General features: G+C 36.2%; 1 protein-coding gene across 2 annotated transcripts in view; it reads left to right on the plus strand.

Annotated features, from left to right (window-relative positions):
• The window catches only part of NCAM2 (neural cell adhesion molecule 2), a 590,430-nt gene that overhangs the window by 343,836 nt on the left and 220,734 nt on the right, over nucleotides 1-25,860 (plus strand). For both annotated transcript variants that reach the window (XM_004711304.2, XM_045284840.1), the window contains exons 6-8: nucleotides 15,098-15,215; nucleotides 20,625-20,785; nucleotides 22,426-22,571. In XM_004711304.2, coding sequence (XP_004711361.1) covers nucleotides 15,098-15,215; nucleotides 20,625-20,785; nucleotides 22,426-22,571 — 425 coding nt within the window. The remainder of the gene's footprint in view (nucleotides 1-15,097; nucleotides 15,216-20,624; nucleotides 20,786-22,425; nucleotides 22,572-25,860) is intronic.

The following is a 25,860-nucleotide window of genomic DNA, read 5'->3' on the forward strand; positions in this document are numbered from 1 at the left end:
ACCCTCACACTAACTTTGAGTAATATGTCCATTTAAATCACAGGCTGTGTTCTTCATGAATTGCTTGTTCAGTTTTTATTAAATTTAGAACAATTTGTATGTATTTCAGATGCATGTTCTGCCTGAGGTATATGCTTTACAAACAAAATTTTCACTATGCATTCCTTTTCTGTTCATTCTAAATAAGTTCATCGATCTGTATTCGAGATTTTATTCATGTATTGGCATGTCTCATTGATTCAGCATCATTTTGTGAAGACTAATTTTTTAAAAAATTTGATTGCCTTTGTACATTGAAAAAAATCCAATTGACATTATTGTGCAAATGACTTTCTGGAATCCCCATTATGTTCAATTGTTCTGTATGTTTGTCCTTTCACGTTATCATCCTCTTCCAATTACTATAACTTTATAATAAATCTTAATATCAGTTATATGAATCAATTAATTTTCTTCTATGGAATTTTTTAAAAGTCTAGCTCTGTTGTCTCCTGCTTAAATTTAGAATCAATCTAGCTACAGAAAAAAAAATATCCTGCAGAAATTGCATTAGATTGTGGAGAATCTCTATATCAATTAAAAACAAGTGAACAATTTTTTCTTGTCAAGTCTACCATACAGTATTTCTTCCCACTTGTTAAGATCTACTTTGATATTTTTCACAACTGTTCATAGTTTTCAAAATACAAGTATTATATGTACTACCTTTGATTAATACCTAGTTATTACATTTGTTGAGTTTTTGTAAATGTATTTTTTAGATTTTTGATTGGCAATATATATGTGTATGTTTGTATGTAAAAATGTACATATATTTGCATCTGTGTGCATGTATGTATACATGCCTGAGGCACTTCCAAACATTTTTTTAATCTTTTATTTGAATCATCCTCCGGTGTGCATGTATAGCATAGATATATGATTGTGTCATTTTTTTAATAAATCATTTTACTGGAGGTTCATGTAACTCTTATTACCATGCATCCATACATACATATATTATGTCAAGCCCATTTGTGCATTTGTTGCCATCATCGTTTTCAAATATTTTCTTTACCCTTGAGTCCTTGGTGTCAGCTCCTCATTTTATTCCCTTCTTCACCCACTGAGTTAGTTAATTGTGCCAGCCTGGCCGATAATCACTTGTGGGGCTAATTGAAAGGCGGAGGGATAAATGGGTGGTGAATCTCGCCTTTCTAGTTCTCGAGTCTCTTGTTTGTGATGGTTGTACCAGGGTGAGGCTGCCTTAGCAGTTCCCTGCTTCAGCTTGCAAGAATGACTTCCTACAAGACATCCCCAAGGAGAAGCTACATGGATCTAACCGGATGCAGCCTTGGGTGCTGGAGCAGTCCTGTGGAGACCCCTGGTAGTGCTGAGATGCTTATCTGTTCACTGACTCAGCTTTCCTCCTGCAGTCAGCATCATTGCCTCTGTTTTGTGAGGTGGAGGACTTGTGGACTGGTGTTGGGTTAATGGGTTAATGTTGGACTTGTGGGCTTGGGCAGCATTGGTTTGGGATGTTTTTGTGATGCACACTTTCTTTACATAAAACTCTCTTATACATGAGTTGCTGTGGATTTGTTTCTCTAAAGTACCCAGACTAATACACTCACCCTCATGAACCCTTGATAATTTATAGATTACTATTATTTTTTCATGTCTTACACTGATTGATGTATCCCTTCACCCACTTTTCTGTTATCAATCTCCTGTGAGGGGGTTAAAGGTAGATCATTGTGATGGGTTCCCCCTATCTTACCCACCTTTCCCTTACCCTTCTGGTATTACTACTCTCACTATTGGTCCTGAGCGATTATCTGTCTTGGACTGCCTGTGTTTCCAGCTCTTGCCTGTGCCCATGTACATGTTCTGGTTTAGCCAGATTTGTAAGGTAGAATTGGGGTCATGAGAGTGGGAGTGGAGGAAGCATTAAAGAACTAGAGAAAAGTTGTATGTTTCATCAGTGTTATACTGCACCCTGACTGGCTTGTCTCCTCCCCGTGTCCCTTCTGTAAGAGGATGTCCAGTTGCTTACAGATGGGCTTTGGGTCTCCAATCTGCACTTCCCCTCATTCACAATGATATGATTTTTGTTCTGTGTCTTTGATGCCTGATACCTGAACCTATCGGCACCTTGCGATCACCCAGGCTGGTATGCTTCTTCCATGTGGGCTTTGTTGCTTCTCAGCTAGATGGTCGCTTGTTTATCTCCATGCCTTTAAAACCCAGATGCTATATCTTTTCATAGCCAGGCATCATCAGCTTTCTTTACCACATTTGCTTATGCACCCTCTTAGTCTTCAGCAATCGTGTTGGGAAGGAAAACATCATGGAATGCCAGGTTAATAGAACAGTGTTCTTGTGTTGAGGTTGTACTTGAGTAGAGGCCCAATGTCCATTGCTACCTTAATAGTAAACCTATAAACATATGTGCATAGTTCTTTTTCCCTATAGTGGTATATAAATATATTTACTTATTAACATGCCTATATTTAGCCCTTTATAAATGCCCTTTGTCTCCTAGTTCTTCCTCTATTTCCTTTTACTTTCCTCTTGTCCCATTTCATGTTCAGTCTTCATTTGGGTTTCAGTAATTCCTCTCAGTTACTTATATTGCCCTTGATCAAGCCCTATCAGGTCTCCTACACCCTCCTTACCATTGATTTTAGATCACTTATTGTTCCCTTGTACCTCGGTTTGTTAACACCCACTTTCTTTCCCGCGGCTCCCCATCTCCAATGTCTCCCTTGAATTGTGGGGCCTGTTGTTTTCTCCTCCATATTATTTATCCTGCCTATCTTATCTAGATAGAAATGCATAGATAATAATATGCACAAAAACAAGACAGAGCAAAACAAAGCAATGAGAGAAAATAAAACAACAACTTACAAAAAAGAGAAAAGCCTATAGATCAGTGGTTCTCAACCTTCCTAATGCCACTACCCTTTAATACAGTTCCTCATGTTGTGGTGCCCCCCCCCACCATAAAGTTATTTTATTGGCTACTTCATAACTGTAATTTTGCTACTGTTATGAATTGAGCGACCCCTCTGAAAGGGTCGTTTGACCCCCCAAAAGGGTTGCAACCCACAGGTTGAGAACCGCTGCTATAAATAGTTCAAGGTCTGTTTGTTGACCTTTAGGAGTATTTTCCAGTAGAGGCTGATGGGGTGCCATGTCCTGGCCCCAAAGTCCATTTTTTGGCATTCCCTGAAGAATTAATTGCCCTTCTCCTCTTGCTGTTCTGTTGCATACGCTTAGTGTTTCTCCGTCATGTGGTGGGGTCAGATCAGGCGCAATTCCTACACTCTGTCTCCAGTGTTGTCCGCATAGTGCTATGGGTCAGTGAGGGATGTGGTGTCTCAAGTGGGACCGGTCCTATTGATCTCTGTGTACATTGACTGCTCTGAGCAGGAATATTGTCCTCAGGGCTTGGTGAGCCTGGATGTGCTCCATTCTCTCTTCCTTCCCCTTCATTTTCTCCTGTGTGCATGGATCAGACAAGCCCCATTCACTGAGCTGTAGCTTCAGTGCTGTCCTCTGAAGTGAATTCTTTGGCGGGGGGGCGGGAGGGCGGGAGAGGGGTTAGGATGGGGGGAGGCTATCCCGTGTAGTTGTGATTGGGGCCGGCCCCTCAGACTTCTCTGTTGGTTCCCTGCTTCATGCCAGTATGTTGCTTTCACATCTTGGACCACTGGGTTGAAGTGTGGTCTCTCTTTCCTTGTGGAGATATAAACAACACCCTGCCCTTGGGTGGGTTAGTGCCCTGTCCCCCGCTACCCACTTTTTTGTTTGGTTTTTTTTTTCCCTCTCCTTTTTAGTTGGCTTCCGTATGTATCCTGGATTTGTTCTGGGCCCTGCCAAACTACCTGGACCTCACCCCAGAAATGTATGTGTACAGTATTTTCTTTTTCCTCTCTCTGTTTTTAAACTTACCTCAGCAGACTCATGTTGTACTTGTCTTATTGTGCTTGGCTTACTGCACTTACCATAATTTCTTCCAGTTCTTCCCATGCAGCAACATGCTTCATGCATTCATCACTGCTTTTTAGTGATGCATAGTACTCCATTTTATGTATGTAACAGTTTTTAATCCTTATATCTGTGAATAGAAATATGGGTTGTTTCCAACTCTTTGCAATTGTGAACTGTGCCACAATGAACATTGGAGCACAGATGTCTGGCCATGGTTGTTTCTTGCCTCTTCTGGGTATATGCCCAGTAAGGGGATTGCTGGGTCATATGGGTAGTTCGATTTCCATCTGTTTTATATATCTCCAAATTGATTTCCATAGTGGCTGTACATACCTACAGGTCCACCAGCTATGGACTAGAGTTCCTATCTCACCACAGCCCCTCCAAACCTTGTTGCTTTCTGATTTTTTGAATTGGGCTGTCTTTGAGGGTGTTAGGTGGTATCTCATAGTTGCTTTAATTTGCATTTATCTTATGGCTAATGATCAGGAACATTTTCTCATATGTTAATTGGCCATTCAGATTTCTGCCCTCGTGAAACTTTTGTTCAGGTCCTTTGCCCACCTCTTTGGTTGCCAATTAGGTTTTTTTTCTTTTTGGAAGCTAGCAGAGTATTATATGTTTTAGTAATAAGGCCTTTGTCTGATGTGTCATTGCTAAAGATTTTTTCCCAGTCCATGGACTCTCTTATTATCCTCCTGGTGAATTATTTCAGTGTACATAGATGTTTAATCTTCAGTGTATCCCACTTTAAAATGTTCAATTCACCTGTATTTGTGCCCTTCCCTGTTTCTGATTGCCTATGTATTCCCTGAGCCAAAGTTCTCAGGTTTGTCCTAATTCCCTCATTGGTGGCCCTAATAGTTTGGGGTTTTACCTTGAGGTCTGTGATCAACCTTGATTTTATTCTGAGCATGCTTAATTTTTCTGCATGTAGATATCCATTTTTTTCAATATCACTTTTCGAAGATGGTATCCACTTCCCATTTTTGGGACCTTTGTCAAAGATCAGTTGTCTGTATGCTGATTATTTCATTTCTGGGTTTTCAGTTCTTTTCCATTGGTCTGAGTAACTGTCATTTTACCAAGACCATGCACTTTTGACCATTATGGCTGTATAATATGTACTAAAGTCAGGTAAAGAAAGCCATCCCACTCTATCCTTCTTCTTGAGGAATTCCCCGCTAATTTGGGGCTTCTTTCCTCTCTATATGAAGTCGGTAATCAGTTTTTCCAATTCTTTGAAGAAAGATGATGGTAATTTTATTAGGATTGCATTAAACTTATATAGCGCCCTTGGCAGAATTGCTATTTTTACTATATTGAATCTTCCAGTCCATGAGCATGGGATATTCTTCCATTTGTTGAGGTCACTCTTGGTTCTTGTAATAGTGCTCTGTGGTTTTCCCCTCCCTCCCCACTCCCCACTCCCTCCCGAGCCCCTGATAATTTATAAATTATAGTTTTGTCATATCTTGCCCTGTCCGACGTCTCCCTTCACCCACTTCTCTGCCGCCCATCCCCCAGGGAGGAGGCCATATGTAAATACTCATTATCAGTCCCCCCTTTCCAACCCACCCTCCTTTCACCCTCCCAGTATAGTCAGTCAAACCCTTTGTCCTGAAGGGATCATCCAACCTGGATTCTCTATGTTTGCAATTGAAATTTGTTCTTTCTTTTCTTTGGTTAGGTTTGCCAGTGGTCTGTCGATTCTGTTTATCCTTTCAAAGAACCAACTTTTATTTATGTGTACATCCTATGGTCTAGCCAGATTTGTAAGGTAGAATTGGGATCATGATAGTGTGTGTGTGTGTGTGTGTGTGTGTGTGTGAGTGGGGGGGGGCACTTAGGAACTAGAGGAAAGTTGTATGTTTCATCATTGCTACATTAAGCCCTGAGTGGCTGTCTCCTCCCCGAGATCCTTCTGTAGGGGGATGTCCAGTGGCCTACAAATGGGCTTTGGGTCTCCACTCCACACTACCCCCCTCATTCACAATGATATCCTTTTTTTGTTCTGATGATGCCAGATACCTGATCCTTTCAACACCTCTTGATTGCACAGGCTGGTGTGCTTCTTCCATGTGGGCTTTATTGTTTATGAGCTAGATGGCTGCTTATTTACCTTCAGGCCTTTAAGACCCCAGACGCTATATCTTTTGATAGCCAGGCACCATCAGCTTTCTTTGCCACATTTGTTTATGCACCCATTTGTCTTCAGTGATCATATCAGGGAGGTGAGCACACAATGATATGATTTTTTGTTCTTTGATGCCTGATAACTGATCCCTTTGGCACCTCGTGATCACACAGGCTGGTGTTCTTCTTCCATGTGGGCTTTGTTGCTTCTGAGCTAGATGACCACTTAACTACCCTCAACCCTTTAAGACCCCAGACACTATATCTTTTGATAGCCGGGCACCATTAGCTTTATTCGCCACATATCTTATTCACCTGCTATGTGTTCAGCAATCGTGTCGGGAAGTCGAACTTCATAGAATGCCAGTTTAAATAGAACAAAGTATTTTTGCATTGAGGAGTACTTGAGTGGAAGTCCAATGTCCATCTGCTACCTTAATACTAAACGTATAACTATATGCTCATAGATCTATTTCCCCATCCTCATATATAAATATATTTACATATGCACATGCCTTTATTTACAAACCCCAGGGACAAGGGAACAACAAGTGATCCAAATCAGTGTTGAGGAGGGTGTAGGAGGCCTGGTAGGGCATGATCAAAGGTAAAGTAACCAAGAGGAATTACTGAAACCCAAATGAATACTGAGCATGCTAGTGGTATAACGAAAGTCAAAGGCAATATAGGAAAGAGCTAGGAGGCGAAGGGCATTTATAGAGGTCTAAATAATGAACCAAGTTTTAGCAACATTAATTTTCCCATAGTTTTCTTATTTTCCCTCTCCTGAATGTCAGCCCTGGTTTTTATTATTTCTTTTCTTTTTCTATTAATAGGATTGTCTTGTTGACTCTACTCTAGTTGCTACAATTTTTTTGCTAGCATATCAATCATCAGTCTCTCTTTCTTTTTCATGTGTGCATGGATTGATATGAAACTTCCTCTGATAACTACCTTTACTGTGTCCCATACGTTTTGGTAGGTCATGTTCTCATTCTCAATGGTTTCTAGGAATTTCATAATTTCATCTCTGATCTGAGCCATTACCTACTCCTTTTGAATAAAGAGTTATTCAACCTACAATTGTTTGCCCTTGTTTTCTTCATCTTCCATTTGATGATTACCAGCCTTATGGTACAGTGGTCAATGTGTTACCGCCTAGCATGTGGCCTATCTTCAAATTTGTGCCATGTGGGCTTAAAAATATGATTTTTTTTATTTGGGTGGAGAGCCCTTGAAATATCTTTCAGGTCAAATTGTTTAATTGTAGTGTTTAGATCTGTAGGCTTATGGTTGAGTTTTTTCCCCCAGTGATCTGTCTTTCTCAGAGAGTCGTGTCTTGAAATCACCTATTATAATTTTTGAGCCTGTAAGTTCTTTAGAAGCATTTTATTGACATATTCCACTGATTAGAATGCTTAATTGTTCTTGGTCTAAAGGTCCCTTGCACATTATAGTGTCCCTCCTTATATTTTCACTTTGAGATCAATTGCATGGTTTGCACTTGGAGAACAATTTTATCGGAGATTAGGATTGCACCCCCTGCTTTTTTTGAATTGCTACATGCTTGGTTTGCTTTTCTCCAGCTTTTGATTCTTAGCCTATTTTTGTCTGTAATCTTGAGATGTGTCTCCTATAGGCAGCAGATCCAGGGGTTGTGCTTTCTGAACCAGTCTGTTAGCCTCTGTGTTATAAGGCCTGTGTTCATTTCATTGATATTCAAGGTTGTTACATCTATCTGTGTACTCTGTGATGTCATTTTATACCTCTTGTGTTAGGTGCTTTCCTACCTCCATTTCTTTTACACTGGTTGTGCATGTGTGTGTGTGCATTGTTCAATCTTGCCTTCTTTCCATCTTTCAGCCAATGTTATCTTTGGGGCTTTTTCCCCCTTTGATGGTCTCTGGGTGGAGTTGTTCTGTGTGGCAGTCTCTTATTTTTGCTCGGTGAGTTTTGTTCTTCTGTCCATACTGGATCAGCAAGGATCTTTTGTAGTGTTGGGTTTCTTTTAGCGTATTCTTTGAGTTTTTTCTAGTTCGGTAAGACTCTCACTTCTCCATCAACCTTGATAGATAATTTGGCTGGATAGAGTATTCTTCGGTTTGTGTTAATTCCCTGAAATTTTAGGGATATGTTGCTCTACTCTTTCTTCTTCTTCATAGTGTCCACCAATAGGTTTGAGCATGTTCTTATCTGCTTGCCTTTATATGTGACTGCTTTTTTTTTCCCTAGCTGCTCTCATGATTTTCTCCATATCTTCAAAGTTGGATAGTTTAAAAATTATATGTCTTAGTGATTTTTTCTATGAATTCAGTCTAGCTAGTGTTCTTTCAGCCATCTGGTGATTGCCTGGTTTTCATTCATTAAGCTAGGGAAGTTTTTCTCTAAGAATTATATTACTATTTTTATGCTGATTTACTTGATGTATTATCCTCCAGGAATCTAATTATTAGGATGTTGTTCCTACTTATAACAGCAGGCATAACTCTGAGATTTTTTTCAGCTTCTCTGACGGACTTGTTCAACTTCATTTCTGCTTTGGAGTCCTCTAGATCACTGGTACGGTTCTCTGTCTCTTCCATTCGCTGGGTGAAGTCTGTGACTTTGCTATTAGTTTTTGTTATTTCACCCCTTAGATCTTGTATTTCCCTTTGGTGTGTGACCTTTAGCTCCTCTATCATTGTCCTTTTTCTGTAATGCTTCCCTCATGTCTTGCATGACTCTAAGACGGATACTGAAGATTTCTTTCTGTGGGAGGTCAATGTTTTCCTTTCTATGAGTGCTATTAAGTCCAAGTCGTCCTCTGACATTGGATTTTGTTTTTCTTTTCTTGTTGAAGCTGTAGAAACAGCTTGCTGCATTTTTTTTTCAATTTGCTGGAACTAGGTGTCATTTTCCCAGGAGTCATGGGTCCCTGGGCTCTCTCTTGAGAGGTTGGTGTTGGTGTTTCTTTAAACTGCCTAATCCCAACTGCCTTGAGAGGTTGTGTTTCACCTTTGTCCCAATGGTGTTTCCCTCTCCCCTTGGCCTATGCTTTGTGCTCCAGCTTCCCTCAGGCCTCCATAGGGGCTGTTTGCAGTTATGCAGCCTATGGTCTGAAGGAAAGTGTTGACCAGTTGTGTGGTTGCATAGTTCAGGGATGGAGATGGGGTGGGGGTTGGGTGGTTTGTTCCTGGCTAGGGGCACTTCAATCAGAAAAGTGGGTAGGACGGAGGAGGTCCCTGCTACTTCTGTTAGCACGCAGGTCCACAGCTTGGAGCCCTGAGGTCAGGGGGGATTTAGAGGGAAAGGTAGAAATTTAGAAGGGAGAAAGCAGTGTGAGAGCCGTAGCTGCACAAGCTTTTGCCAGACTTATGATGGGAGTCTGGCAGGATGGGAACCTCCATGGGGGGTGAGGGTGTGCTGGCAGGTCCTTGAGGAGCGCAAAGGTGGGTCAGGTACCTCTGTGTGTGTGTGGCAGGGGTGTGGGTGGGGACTTGCTGGAGGGGCTGTGTAGAGTGCCAAGGCTGGGCAGAAATCTCTGTCACTTGTGCTGGTTGAGGCGGGGTGGATGCGATGTCATTTCCTTATATCTGTGGCTTTCTCACTCTAATTAGTAAGTTTTTCTAATTTATTCATAGGTACTAATGATTTACAAAAATGTACTGTTGTTAAAGCTAAATAAATAAGGAAATACTAACCTAAGGCTTACGTTGTAATTAGCTTAGAAGCCTACGTCGCTTTTACTATTTTGGATATGGGTATGTTTGGTTTATTTAAAATAATTTTTGTATTGTGACTTTGTGAGGGGTTTACAGTCCAGACCTTCAACTCTGCATCAATTATTTAAACCCCTCATCAACAGCCGTGTCATGTTGATATGTTGGGGTGTGGACAGTCTTCATGCTTTGCCTGTGTTCAGATATGGTATAGAAGTTTTGTTTAGATACATTAGGATCCAGTATAGCCTTCAAAAATACCGATGCTCTGTGACATGGCATATATTGAAAAGCATATGTGAATGGCATATATTAAATTTATCTGTGAGTAGAAGACTCACCCACAGCAATACCAAGGTCAGAGCCTGAATTCTAAGGATTGTTGGCTTCCCCCCCCCCCCCTCAGATTGGAGAATCATTTGTGTTCTTGCCCTGTCATTAGATTATAAACTGCCCAAGAACACAAACCTTCTTTGCTCACCAATGAGATTCCAGAATCTGGCAAAGTCTTTCAGTGATATAAATTTTCCATTTTTACTGAATAAATGAGTTTTCTCATTTAAAAAAAAGTAACCAGTTTTATTTCTTATTTTTTAATACATAAGTTGCATTTCTCTTTCTTGCCGAGCATCTTATTGACTGATCAGTATTTTGTTAAATAGAATTGTGGGGAACTTTCTTGTTTCTTCAAGCCTTAGATCTCAAAGACAAATACTAATTTACAGTTTTGCTAATACAAACTGTAAAATTTGGGTGATGATTTTTATCAGTATAATGAAGAATCCTCTTATTTCTGATTAGTGAAAGTAATTTAATCTTCAGTTTTTAGTGGCAATGTACTAAGTATTATAATTTTTACAGAGGCTAGGCAGTATTATCTCAAAGACATACTAGATTGAGAATTACTATGAATTTTATTCGTATTTTTGAACATATTTACATAGTACAATAATTTTAGCCATGTATTTAACTTTGATATATTTTTTAAAATCATAAAGTATTTTAGGGAAAAATAAGATTACAGGCTAAAGAAACTGAAATTGGCACCTTATGTAAGTTATTTATTTTAAGTAATATAAAGGAAATTCCTTTTTATAATCTAAAATTATATTATTAGTGAATATCTGATATTTGGGCAAGTAATCTTGTCTTTGGGGATGAGAACAACATGAAGTCAGAAAGAGAAGCTTGCAAATCTTTAATTTAATTATACTAATCATCCTTTAATAAATAAAAGAGCAATGCATTTTGCAATGCACAATAGTTAGAATTTTTTGTGTAATTAATTATTTATAATATTATATAGCAAAACTAATTAATATTTTAATGTTATGAAGGCTCTTCACAAAAATTCCTAATTTTGCAATCATCAAATTCTCAGCTGGTTACTGAAAGGTTAATGGTCCAAATTCAATTAGTAGTTTTATGGTAGGAAGATCTGATAATCTGCTTCTGCTAAAATTGAAATGAATAAAACTCTTTTAGTAATTCTACTTTGCCCATAGGTTGCACCCAACAAATACAGTATAACAGGCTCTCACTAAGCAATGTTATATAATGTGTGAAAAATGCACTCTCATTATATTTTAGTGATTGTAATGATACTTTTAATATCAGGTATGGACATTTTTTGTTTCAATATTTTGCTTTTTGCTACTGATTCAAAAGTTATTATATAATCTATCCCTACCACAATTTTTATTAATCTTTGTATTTTATTAGTATTATATTTATTTTGATATCTTTCATTTCATATTTATGGGTTTGCTTAACTTAAAGAGATATTTAGTAGCTGTGAGAAATTTCTGGAACATAATAGAAATACAAATTAATAAGTTTCAAAAAGTTGATACAAAAACATCTGAAAATAAATGCTCGTAGAGAATGGAGAGACTGGATTCCTTATATACTGCCGCTGGGCATGTACAACATGCATGTACAACAACTCTGGAAAGTGATATGATGTTTCCTAAACTATTAGAACCAGAAATACAATATGCTCCATCAATCCTGCTACTTAATCTATATCTGATAGAGTTGTCATATGAATGGATATTTTCACATCTATATTCACTGCAACATTATTCACAATAGCAAAAAATGTAAACAACCTCAATCACATCATAAACCCCTCAGCGTCAACAATGAGAGTAGAGATACCCGAAGGATTATGGGATGGTGGGGGGACAAAGAGGGAATCCATCCCAAGGATCAACCTACACCTCCCTCCCAGGGGGACGAACAATGGAAAAGTGAGTGAGGGGTGATAGAGGATGATGTAAGATATGGAAATAATAAACTTTAACGTATCAAGGGTTCATTAGAGAGGGTGGGTTGGGGAAGGAGGGGGACAAAATGGGTCAGGATAGCATGGGATCAGGTGGGAAGAGAATGCTTTGAAAATTATGATGATGGCATATGTGCAAATGGGGTTTGACACACTGGGTGAATGCATGGATTGTAATAAGAGATGTAAGAGCTCCCAATAAAATTATTTTTTTTAAAAAAAGACTTACCCATGCTACACCATGCTTCAAGACAAAATTTCATTTATTTGTAATGAGAAATAAATATTTCCCAATATATAGAAAAAAGAAGAATGAAAGAGAAAACTATGGCATATACACACAATGGAATATTAGTCAAAGTTATATAACAAAAATGAAGCTTTTAAACACTTCATAACATAAAATAACCAGAGAAATTTGTGTTGAATAAAATAAGTCAATCACAAAAGGGTAAGTATTGTATGAAACCACTATTAGAAATCGTAAATTGAAGATTTTCACACTAAAATTACCATTTTTTATTAATAAGATTGGAGTGTCAAGAAGAAAACAAAAGTAAAAAGCTAAAACAAACAAACAATTTAGCACTGTCATCAAATCAATTCCAACTCATGATTAACTTCTAGGACAGAGTAGAACTATCCTTTTCCAGTTTTCAGTGCTGTGAACATTTCCTGTGGTTGGTGAATTCACACAGCTGACCTTGTGTGAGGAAGCTCAATTTGCATCCACTATCAAAGGTGCTGGTTGGTGTAAAAGGTTGTTGTTTTCTTCCCTTGAGTCAATTCTGAACCCTAGCCACACTACATATGACAGAAGGAAACACCGCCTGATTCTGTGACCTTCTCCCAGTTGTTATTGTAATTGGGACAACCACTGTGGCAATACAGCTCTTGAGGGCCTTCCTCATTTCCATTTCCCTCCCACTTTACCATCCATGCTGTCCTTCTCCAGGGATTGACCTCTCCTGATAAATGAGTTCAATGTATGTGACAAGAAGCCTCCCCATCTCGGTCTCTTAGGAGCATTCTAGGCGAACTTCCTAGAAGTTTGTTCTTTTGGCAGTCAAGTGTATTTTCCTTTCAAATGATTTTATTCAATTCCATGGGAAATTCAGAACTACTGAAGTACTATTACTTTAAATTGTCAGCAATACAAATCAGTGCTTAAGAAAACCACTGAGTAAATTGCCATTTTAATTAGTGAAAATTCCTCAAGTTTTGGTGCTATTTATCCTCAGTGAAACCCTGGAATTACTCTGTAAAGCATTACCGTAGCATACAATAGTAATATTTATACTAACCTATAATGTAAGTGAGACATTTAATTATCAGAGTCAACTTATAATAGAATACACATGTGAAGATTTAAGTCAAGCTTAGGGATCATGTTGCATTGATAGTCCACTTTATAGACAAGACAATTAAGATAAGATGAAATAATCTATTGTTAATACCAGTAATAAAGCAAGAACCGGAAACTTTTCTTTTCTGCTTAGATTTGTTTCTACTACTCATATTGTTAAGCTATAGAGACACTCATGTGTCAAAAAATAATTTTCATCATAATTCTCTAATGGATTAAAAAAATCTTAATTCTTATAAAAAATATAGTAGTAGTGTTCCTGAAGCCCAATTTTAAAATAATTAAAAACAAAACAAAACTCACGTTGATTATATTATTTTCCATCATAACAAGATAAGAAAAACAGGAGAGAGGAAGGCAAATGAAAGTTCATGCAGAACGCAGAGATGGTCTTTTGAAAGCAAGTGTCTGTTCCACAAAATATCAGTCAGGATTATGTTATGTTACAGATAGCATGGCATGCTTCATGTATCTAGATTCATAAAGTGAGTTGGTTTATTTATTTTGTTTAATTATAAAGAAATATATTATTTTGCCTCCTCACAATCAATGAGGATAATATATCAGCAATGATTACCTGAATGCTACTGTAGAGATACTATTTTAATCATAATAATTCTAAATGTGTGGTCATGTTGTTGAGGACATGTAAATGTAAATCTGTTAATATAATATTAAAAATAATATTTTACAAATTTCTACTTAAAATCTTGAAATTTCATAAACTGTATGCATAACTTTGAAATATAGCTCTGTTACGGATATTATCAATTTGTTAATTGCAAAGAGTGCATTTTAGGAATACTCTCAGCATCACCAAAATGTGCATGAAGTACAGTTTTGCAATGTAATTAGTTAGAAATTGAGAAAGTTAATTCTAAAATTGAATTGTTCATAAAAAATCTATTTTCATACTCTCTGACTTAAGCAGTTTCTCTTCATAAAATTTTCTATGGTTGTTTGAAGAAATTAAGTGTAGTTAATCAGTAAGAACATTGTGGTTTGACCCTTAGCTTGAAATCCCTGTCTTGAATAGTGAATGAATGCTTATAGAATTACACATTCCAATGAGAACCTAAATAGGAAATGTATTTATGCCCAAATATATTTCTGTATTTATATTAGCCAAAGTGGTATTGTCCAAATTTTTGTGAGATATATTTCATGTAAGTTTATGACTAGATGGTTAGATGGTAGCTAGATAGACGATAGCTGAATGAATGGATGATGAAATGAGAGATAAGTAAAGAAATAAAGATAGATTGTGTGTGTGTGTGTGTGTGTGTGTGTGTGTAGATAGAGCGAGAGAGATGGGTGAGTGCTGAATGGATAGAAAGGTAGTTACATAAATAGATGATAGTTCAGGAAGCTTCAAAATCATGGTGAAAAAATTCTGTTGTCTTCCAGTTTCATTTATCCACAAACTTTTGGATGCCAATTCATATTCATAAAATATTTGGTTCAATGTTTACTCAGATTCATTTTATTCAAAACTAAATCTGTTATATTGATATAATGCAGAAGCTAATAATAATATTTAAAACTCAGCATAAAACAATCTTAGAGGGAAAATTCCAATAGTGATAATGAGGATACTTTTCATGTCTAGTTACTATGTAATTCTTTGTTCTGCAGTGCCACCAGCAATCACAATGCCACAGAAATCCTTCAATGCAACGGCAGAGAGAGGAGAGGAGATGACACTATCCTGCAGGGCCTCTGGCTCCCCGGAACCCACCATCAGTTGGTACAGGTAAGTTACCCACCATTGGCGTTTTTACACTCATTTTATTAGAAGCTCGGACAGATATTATAACAGTCCCTAATTTAATTAGATCAAGTACAATTGTACAATTACTGCAACCATCATTTTCAAAACATTTTCTGTCTTCTTGAACTCTTTGTTGTCAACTCCCCTTTATCTCCTCCTTCTCTAACCCTACCCGCAGGAATCCTAATTCTTATATATAGTTACTTTTTTATATGATATCAGACACCATCCAGTATATCTGTTTCCCTACAATTCTGCTTTTTGTTCCCTTAGAGTGAGCTTGTACAGTCATCTTTGTATCGATTTCCCCATCCTCCACACTCTCTTCCTGTACCCCAGGGAATCATTTGGTTTGCTTCACAAGATTCATGGAATCATATACTGGTGTCTTATAATTTTTGCACAAAACAATGCATTTATATTGAATTTCAGTAAAAATGTAATGTTTTTCATTTCAGTTAAGCGAATTTGATTAAATTCCTAAAAAAGTTCATTATATAATTTCACCATAACTTTCTTAGTTAAAGGGTACCTTCATTGTTCTAATTATCCATCTACTAGGGCATCTTTCAGGCCTAGAAAAAGTCCAAATCCCTATGATTAATTAAGTCATTTTATTAGTATTACTACAGAGTAAATGGAAGAATAAGCTCTAGAATTAATGGCAACACTGCCTTCTGTATACAGTAGCCCAGATGACTAACTATATAGGCATATCTCAGAGCTGTTGCAGGCTCAGGTTCAGATCATTACAATCGAGTGAATATCACAATAAAGTAATGTACACAAATGTTTTGGTGTCCTAGTACATATAAAAGTTGTGTTTATATTATACTGTATTCTATTAACTATGTAATAGAACTATAGAAAAGTTTGAATTACTATGAGAATTATAAAAATATGACATAGAAAAGTCATATTGAGCATAGACTGTCTAAAAATGACATCGATAGACATGTTTTACACAGGATTGTCACAGACTTTCAATTTGGAGAAACACCTTGCATATTATCTGTTGAGCACAATAAAGAAAAGCACAATAAAATGAGATATGCCTGTAGTATATATTCAAGGAGCCCTGATGGCTCTATTGAGTGAGTGTTGCACTGCTAACGTGCAAGCTTATGGGTTCAAACACACCATTTGATCACCAGGAGAAAATAGAGGTCTTTCATCCCGTAAAGATTTACGAAGACTCAAAAACTCTATGTGGCATCTCTATGAATAAAATTTAAGTCAATAGCAGTTGGTGGTGGGGTAGTACAAGTAATTAGATACATCGATATTCATTTAATGTGATTTTAAAAATTATCGTAGGAAATGAATAAAATATTTGTTTAAAAAGTTGTTAGTAGCTCATTTTTGATATATTGTTTTAGAATTTTAAATATTTTATTCAACTTCAATTAAAGTTAAGCTGCTATAAAAATTTCCCTTGCAATATGCAAATGCACTAATTGCTGAAGAATGGATAATCTTGTAAATATTTACTGCTTATTAATGCACTCTACTATACAAGCCTTAGATAAATCTATATTAGAATCACCTTTAATATTGAAAGCCATACAATGGAAGAGTAATGAAAACTTAAAAAAAAGTAAAATACGTCAAGTGGGAAAAGTATTCACAATACAGATTTAACTATACATTATTGTCAATATTTTTAGGAAAAAATTGAAACTCAAAATTTATTTTGACATTAATATCTGATTTTTTGAAGTTATCTTCAAGTTACAAACTTTTTTATCCATGTAATATAACAGATAGCAACAAATAGGACATTTTCAAAACAAGTTTTTAAAAGTTATCTTAGCAAACGTATTTGTGAAATCCTGTTACTACTTTGTAAGAAATGCACTCATCAAATATTAAGATATTCTCCCAGATAGTTACTGTATCTCTTAGAGATGACTAGTTTACTAGTTTAGATACTTATCAATCAATATATTCTTGTCAGTTAGTATTAGATGTAATTGAAGCATGGAAAAGCACTTGGCTCATTCATTAAAAGTAAGAATTTTCTAGGATCTTACTTTAACAATTTTATATTCACAAAGAAACTACCTTTCAGCTCATTTTTTAAAACAAATTTTATAATACCAAATTATTCTGTATATGTAGGTGGAAGTACAATAACTATAATTATAGTGTAGACATGTATTAAGAAATTTCAGAGACCTACATGATGAAAATTTTGAATATGTATATTTTTCATCTCCATATCTACATATGACATTAGTTACATCACTAGAATAGGTTAATAATTATTTACTAAAATTTAACTTATACTAGTTTCTAGGTATGAAATACGTAATTGGAGAATCAGAGTATATTGTAGTGACATCTATCAATAAAACTAATATTAAAGGGAAGTTTTAGTTTTAATATACACATTTGTACACAATATATCTGTTCTTTTGTCATCTTTCACCACTTCCTTGCTGCTGTGATACTGGAAACTATGTCACCACCATTTCAAGTACCAGCAGCATCCCTCAAGGTAAACAGGTCCCAGTAGAACTTCCCGACCGAGACCAGACTACATAGAGGACATAGGCCATCCAGTTTGGAGGGCTTAACCACTGAAACTTTATGAACAGCAGCAGGGTACTGTCAGACACAGGGCCAGATGATGAGCCCTCAGGATGGAAGGCTTTCACAATGTAACTGAGGAAAAGCAGCCTTCTCCAAGTACAATCAATGATAATGGAGTGGATGGAATATATCCTTGCTGATGTGGCAGAACTCAAAAAACTAGGACTAGCTATTCATAATTGAAATGTGAAATGTACAAAGTATGAATTTAGGGAAACTGCTGCTGTTGTTGTTGTGAGGTGCCATCGAATCAGCTCCTACGCATAGTGACCCTTGCCCAGCAGAATGAAACACTGCACCATTATGCAACACCCTCAAAATGGTTCCTATGCCTGAGCTCTTTGTTGCGGTCACAGTGTCAATCCATCTCCTTACGAACCTTCCTCTCCTTCTCCAGCCTCGACCTTACCTAACATGGTGTCTGTCTACAAGCACTGAACTCTCATGACCACATGTCCAAAGGATGTAAGACAAAGTCTCACCATCCTTGCCTCTAAGGGGTACTCTAGACATATTTCTTCCAAAACAAATCAGTCTGTTCTTTCAGCAATTCATGGTACTTTCAATATTAATTTTCAGCACCACAATTCAAATGTATCAATTCTTTTTCCATCTTCTTCTTTCAAATGTCCAACTTTCACACGTATATGAAGCAATGGGAAATGCAATGGCTTGGGTCAGGGACAACTTAGTCCTCAAAGTAATATCTTTGCTTTTCAACACTCTAAAGTAGTCTTGTGCAGTAGATTTACCCAATGCAACACATCTTTAGAACTCGTGACTTTTGCTTCCATGAGCATTGATTGTGTATCCAAGCAAGACAAAATCCTTGTGAACTTCAACTTTGTTCTCCATTTTTCATGATGTTACCCATTGGTCCAGGTGTGAGGCTTGTTGGTCTTCTTTATATTGAGTTGTACTCCATAACGAAGGCTGAACTCTCGGATCCTCATCAGCAAGTGCATCAAGTTCTCCTTACTTTCAAGAAGCAAGGCTGTTGCATTTGCATGTCACAGGCTGTTATAGAGTCTTTTCATAATTCCGATGCAACATTCTTCTTCATATAATCCAGCTTCTCTCATTATTTTCTCATCATATACATTGCATAAGTATTGTGAGAGGTCAGTACAGCCTGTGTGTATAACAGTTAGGATCAGCACAACCCTGTCGTAAACCTTTTCTGATTTTAAACAATGCAGTATCCCCTGCTCTGTTCTCACAGCTGAATCTTTATCCATGCACGAGCTCCAAGTGAGCCAACAAAGTATTCCAGATTCCCATTCTGCTCAAGTTTATTCAGTTTCTTTTGACTACTACACCTTAATGAATTCCAAGGGACTAGTATCGGTCATTTTGAATCAATATGCTCGGAATTTCAAATTAATGAAGAATGCTATCACATTCCTTGTCAAAAAACATCTGTGTTGAAATACAGTGCTATGATATGATATCTTCATACGTAAAAGGATTTATAGTCAATGTAATCATTAGTCACGTTTTCACACCAATCATTAAAGCTAGAGATGACGAAATTTAATAATTCTACCAAAGTCTTCTATTCATTAGTCCTTCCATATTGGAAACGGTTTACATACCATGCATGTTTGTCAGTGGCTACTTCCTCTGAGGTGGACTTCTAGAACATATTACCCTGCTCAGATACACCGTCAGTGCTCATGAGAGCAGCCGTCAAGAGATCAAAAGACATAATGCGCTGGGTAAGTCAGGTGTACAAGGTCTCTTTAAATCGTTGAAAAACAATAGAGAGGCTTGGGCATGTTGTCACGAGAGACTAGTCCCTTAAAAAGGACATTATGCTTGGTAAAATAAAGGGGCAGCCAAAAAGAGGAGGGCCCTCAACAAGATGGGTTGACACATTGGCTGTAACAGTGGGCTCAGTCCTAAGAACAATTGTGAGAAGACACAGGCCATGGCAGTGTTTTATTCTGTTGTACACTGGATCCCCATGGATCAGAACTGACTTACTGGCACCTAGCAACCAACAAGCTAACACCAAAATCTTCAGTCTGAAATTGATCAAAACTTCTATATAGATGCATTGTTGGTATGAAAAAATTGGAAACCAAGAGAAAGGAACTAGATATTTAAGAATAGTGAATTTGTTAGAAAACTGTGTTGTGTTTCATTCTTTGGTATTTGAAGTCACCATAAGCCAGAGCCAACTTGAAAGCAACTAACAAATATTAACAAAGCTGAATTATTTATTCAAGTAACTATTGAATTTAAGTTATAATATTTAGCAAAATGTGACCAATCAATTGGATTTTCAGACAAACATATAACATTCTTTATAGAGAATACTTATATATAATATGTTTAACTTGTATTTATATTGTATTTTTAAGTTTTTTATGATGTTTTCAGAGACATTATTTTAAAGATGTCCTCAGAACTTAATAAATATGTGTTATATAGTGCATATTGACTCATCAATATTCACAATGCACTAGGATTAAACTTGGCAGACGGCATATAGTTTTGTTGACATAGTACAAATTGAAACCAATGGACTATTTTTGTCCAAGGTTAGTGTTAGATTTCTATGTAGCTCATTTTATTCTTGTCTCTATAGTCAAACTAACTTTCAAACACAATTGTAATATCTGTGTTAAGGTTCCCCTGGGCCAATAAAAATAGATTTTTGATTGAAATATAACCTTGGTTACAAATCACAGTAGACATAAAGTGCTTCATGCCTCTAGACCAGTAAGTTGAGTATTATCATCTCAGTCATGAAGTCAGATATATGAAGATCAACTTTTTTTCCTTCCTTAGGAATGGCAAGCTTCTTGAAGAAAATGAAAAATATCTATTGAAAGGAAGCAATACAGAACTTACGGTCAAAAAAATAATGGACAGTGATGGAGGCCCTTATGTCTGCAGGGCCACAAATAAGGCAGGAGAAGATGAAAAACATGCATTCCTCCAAGTTTTTGGTAAGTATTATAGCAGAGTGGTTAAAAATGTGAAGTCTGCAAGTATACCCGAGTCAAATCTTACTCTACCCATTTTACAAACTGTTTTGACTTTTCACAATTAAACAGATTTTTCTATATAAATACATGCTTAAAAATTTAATTCACCTGATAGGATTATTTTGAAAATTACAAGAAGCTAAATATATGAAGTTAAAAAATATATTGTATGATATATAATGGAGGCTGGAAGAAACTTCTTTTAAAATACACACAGTAGATTGTGATATTTTTATTCTATATATGAATGTTGATATTCTCAAATATTTAAATTTTGAATGTTGGGATCAATTTTCCTTTCAAATAACCTAAGCATATACTTATAATTAGGAAATCCTGACCGGTGACTATAATTAAAGCATATTTTTTCATTTATTGAAAGGAAATGCAATATAAATATCCTCTATCTTTACCAAGAACCATAATTTTCTTCTTTGAGAAAATTGCAGGGAGTACAGAACTAGAAAAATATAATTATCGATTTAGCTTCCATTGTGTTTGCAGCACATCACTTGTGCTTTATAATATTATTCTTTTTGGCAAGTTTAGCACAATATACACTTACTGAAAACATTTACTATGCTTCCTTCATTTATTTATTTATTACAAAAATATGTTTTTTTGTGTTTTCATGTATCATATTATTCCATAGTTCAATCACATCAAGCAGTATTGTACAATTGCCACCACAATCATTTTTCAGAACATTATTTTCCTTCCAGAACTCCTTGACATCATCTCCCTTTTAACCCCCCCCCACTTCCCCCCTACCAACACTGTACCCACACCCCACCAAAACCCTTATTCTACTTGCTGTCCCTGTGGGTTCATCAATCTTGTACCAGGAAACAGAAAAACATATAGCACAAATTCAAGAGGGTGTATACCAATGTCATGATGTATCTAAGATAAGCCTTAATACGAGCAAACAAAAACCAAACCAAATCAAATACAGAAAATATTGAAAACCAGATTAGGTCCAACCAGGATGGGAGGGTGGGCCGGTAATCAACTCACAAGGGGTTAACCGTTCTAGTCAGGTTTCTCACTTTTTAAAAGTGTTAAGAAAATGGTTTCATGACAGAGAAGAGGGAAAGAAATGAGGGCTGAGGAGAACCAGTGTTGATGGTTCATGATTGGGAGGTACCACATATAAGAACCATAAGATGAATGGTAACACCTTCATGGACTCTCATTCAGGTGATAGATTCCATAGCTACTGTATTGAAGGCATTTCGAAAAACATATATCCATAAAGCTTATAATTCTGACATTTCAGAAACAGAATATAAATGGTCATACCAAATATCTTAAACATAAAAATAAATGGAATTTTGTAAGTAAAACATAGGGTAGCAATTAAAATTATGATTTCTCCAAGTAGATCTGAGAAAGAAATGCAACTGATTGAATGTCACTAGGATGGGACAAAGGAAAGGCTGCTATTTATAATAGCATCGGATTGAAACAGTTTTCAGAAGGAGCATGCTCAGATGATGTTTAAAAGAAATCAAGGAGAACTCATATTTAAGAATCTGGAGGTGGAGTAATATGAATGTTTTTCTCCAATGCAGACTCAGTAATATATATATTTTTTACAGTGCAGCCTCACATAATACAGCTTAAAAATGAGACTATATATGAAAATGGTCAAGTCACACTCATCTGTGAAGCAGAAGGGGAGCCTCTTCCAGAAATCACTTGGAAAAGAGCGGTGGATGGAATCACCTTTTCTGAAGGAGATCAGGTAAGAGTATCTATGCACTATCATAGAATATCCATTACTTTTGAATAATAATACATTTAACCCAGGAATCCAACCTATTAAGCAATTATAGAACCGAAATAAATCACTTGATTTTTAAAATGTAGTTCGACTAAAGGGTCGACTTAAAAATATCGCCACAGAGGTAACTTGTTAAAGTTGTTTTCATTTGGTCGTATGCAGCCTTAGATCATTGATATTATTGCTCAGTCTGCTTTCATGGACTTTTGATATTCACTATATGTATACAATATGTAATTGCATTATTTAAACACACTGCTGTGAAGTTCGAACAAATTATAATTCACAAATCTGGCTGTTATCACTGTACATTTTTCTTTTAAGGAATAACTTTTTGCATCAGCACAAATTTCTTTCTTCATATAACATAGTATAAAAAAGATTAATAAATACAAAGTAGCAAAATACAGTGTTTTGGCAAAGGTCATTCCTGTGTAAGTTGGTGAAATTTCACCAAAATGCATTTGAGTTACTTAGCAATTAATTAAATATTACCATATGCTTCATGCCACACCAGGAATTGTCATTATTACTAAAGCAAGGTAGACTGGGAATATGTTTCATAAATATTACTATTCATATAACACTAAGTGTGTAGATTAAAAAGGGAAATCAAAAGGAACAAAGTAGTGCATTAGTTACAATTTGAAATTTGAGTTACAATTTTAAATTCACATTTAAAGATTATAAGATTAAGCCTTTCTATTGTTTTCATTTACTTAATATTAAAGAAGGTCTATCTTCAAACTTCTGCATTAATTTAGATATGGTTTCTTCATGTCTAACACACTTTCAAAGATTATCAGAACCTCTGATTTACCAAAATTGGTTGATGGAAAATATGAATTAATCTAAAATCTACTTTCTTCTACAACTTCTCATGTTATTTTGTAAAACATCACATTAATTTCATAGATTAGAAATATAAAGTCATCACTCTGCTAATTTAAAATTTATCTATTGAAAAAATGTGTTCATATATATAGCACTTCTTTCACACCATTTTCTTCTAAATGTTGGCCTTTTAAAGAAAGCATATTAATATTCATAATAGTTGTACTTTGACATATGTACTTCATATATTCAAATTAAATATGAAGTTCATAAAATTTTAATGATAATTGTAGTATTCTGGTGATTCAGAATAATTTGCATTACAATTTCTTTGCAGAACATCATAATGCATTTGATATTTTATAATTACCATGCCTGAAACAAGTTCAGTTTCTGTAATTCTTTTTTTCAAAAACAAAAGAAAAATTTAGAGTTATAAACTTTCAAGGGATAGTTTTCACATTTCAATTTGACACTTTTCTTTAATTACTCAAGAGTAATTAGTGCCATGCCCTTAAGCCTTTATTATACCTTAGTATTCCTAACTCGGCATTTCCTAATTATTTTCCCATTTACTTTAAATTTCCTAAAAGACATTTTCTGCAACTTAGCTTTTACCTTTCATTTAAATTGGCATTATCTAATATATATGTCCAGAATTAAAATATGGTTTAAATGTAAAGTTATCAATAATGAGTCATTGTGTAACCAAAATTCTCCACCTAGTTTCTTCTAGGATCTACTGCCCGTGCTGCCCTATAACACTTATAGACATTATTTCCATGGTAGCTGTGAAAAATACTCATCTAGTTCTACTTTGCTAAATAAAGATTATTCCTTCTTACAGAACACAGTATTTTATTTTAGGATTTGTTTTATCTGTTACAAAAATTTATTAAACCAAAATTTACTTAACTAAACATAATTCATTGTTTTTCATGACAGTTCCCTCAAATATTTTGAGATCCATGTCACATTGTTGTTGATGGCAAAAACAATGTGACATGGATTCTGCTACTTTCTTCAAGAGCCAAAATTTTAGCAATTTTATGAAGGAGATAACTTGAGCCTGAAGCAAGAAAATCTACATTTAAAAATCAGCTTCATTTTTACAATATTACTTGCATTTGTTCAATAACATTTTATTTATCTTAAAACTTAAATAATAATATTTATTTCACTTATGGATATAGGAACATTGAGGAATATATTCTATAAAATACATTTCAAAGTGATCAGCATATTGCAAACATCCAATTAATTTTTAAAAAAATCTTTTTTCATATTGCATATATTTTTTTAAAAAATCAATTTATTGGGGCTCATACAATTCATCACAATACATAGATCAATTGTATAAAACACATCTATACATTTGTTGCCCTCATTATTCCCAAAATTCACTTGCCTCTTGGGTTCCCGGAATCAGCTCATTTTCCTTTTTTTCCCCTTCCCCTCTCCTTCCTCCTCCCTTCTCCCCCATGCACCCTTAATAATTCATAAATTATTATTGTATCATATTACACTGCCCGGCGTCTCCCTTCACCCACCCCCCTGCTGCCCGTCCCCCAGAGAGTAGGTTATACATAGCTCCCTGTGATCCATTCCCCCTTTCTTCATCCCCTTTCCCTCCTGGTATCGCCACTGTCACCCCTGGTCCTGAGAGGTTCATCTGTCCTAGATTCCCTGCGTTTCTGATTCCCATCTGTCCCGCTGTGCTTCATCTGGTCTAACCAGGTCTGCAAGGCAGAATTGGGGTCCTGGTAGTTGGGGGGAGGAAGCATTTAAGAACCAAAGGAAGGTTGTGGGTTTCATTATTGCTATACTGTACCCTAAGTGACTCATCTCCCCACTACCCCTCTGGAAGGTATGTCCAATTGTCTAGAGTTGGGCATTGGGTCTCCATCACACGCCACCCTCATTGACAAGGATATGACTTTTCTCCCCACCTTTGGTATTTAATGCCTGGTCCCTTTGGCCCTTCATGATCACACATGTTGGTGTGCTGCTTCCATGTGGGCTTTGTTGCTTCTGGGCTAGCTGGCCGCTTGTTTACTTTCAAGCCTTCAAGTCCCCAGACGCTATAGATCTCGATAGCCGGGATCCATCAGCCTTCTTCACCACACTTACTTATGCACACATTCGTCTTCAGCGTTTATGTGTGGAAGGTGGTCACACAATAATGGTTTTTGTTCTTTGGTGTCTGCTGCCTGTTTCCTTCAACACTTCGTGTTCACACAGGCTCTTGTGCTTCTTCTCTGTGGACTTTGTTGTTTCCGAGCTAGATGCATATTGCATATTTTTAAGTGAAAGGTACCTTATTTTTCTTATTCTAAATAAATTATGATGCCCACAGATTCCATAAAATATTACACATAGGATGAAGTAAACACAGTTGCAGGGTACCTTGTGTCCT

The sequence above is a fragment of the Echinops telfairi genome, unplaced genomic scaffold, assembly GCF_000313985.2.
Source record: "Echinops telfairi isolate 266 unplaced genomic scaffold, ASM31398v2 ScPeMD7_7469;HRSCAF=8507_0, whole genome shotgun sequence".
NCBI lineage: Eukaryota > Metazoa > Chordata > Mammalia > Afrosoricida > Tenrecidae > Echinops > Echinops telfairi.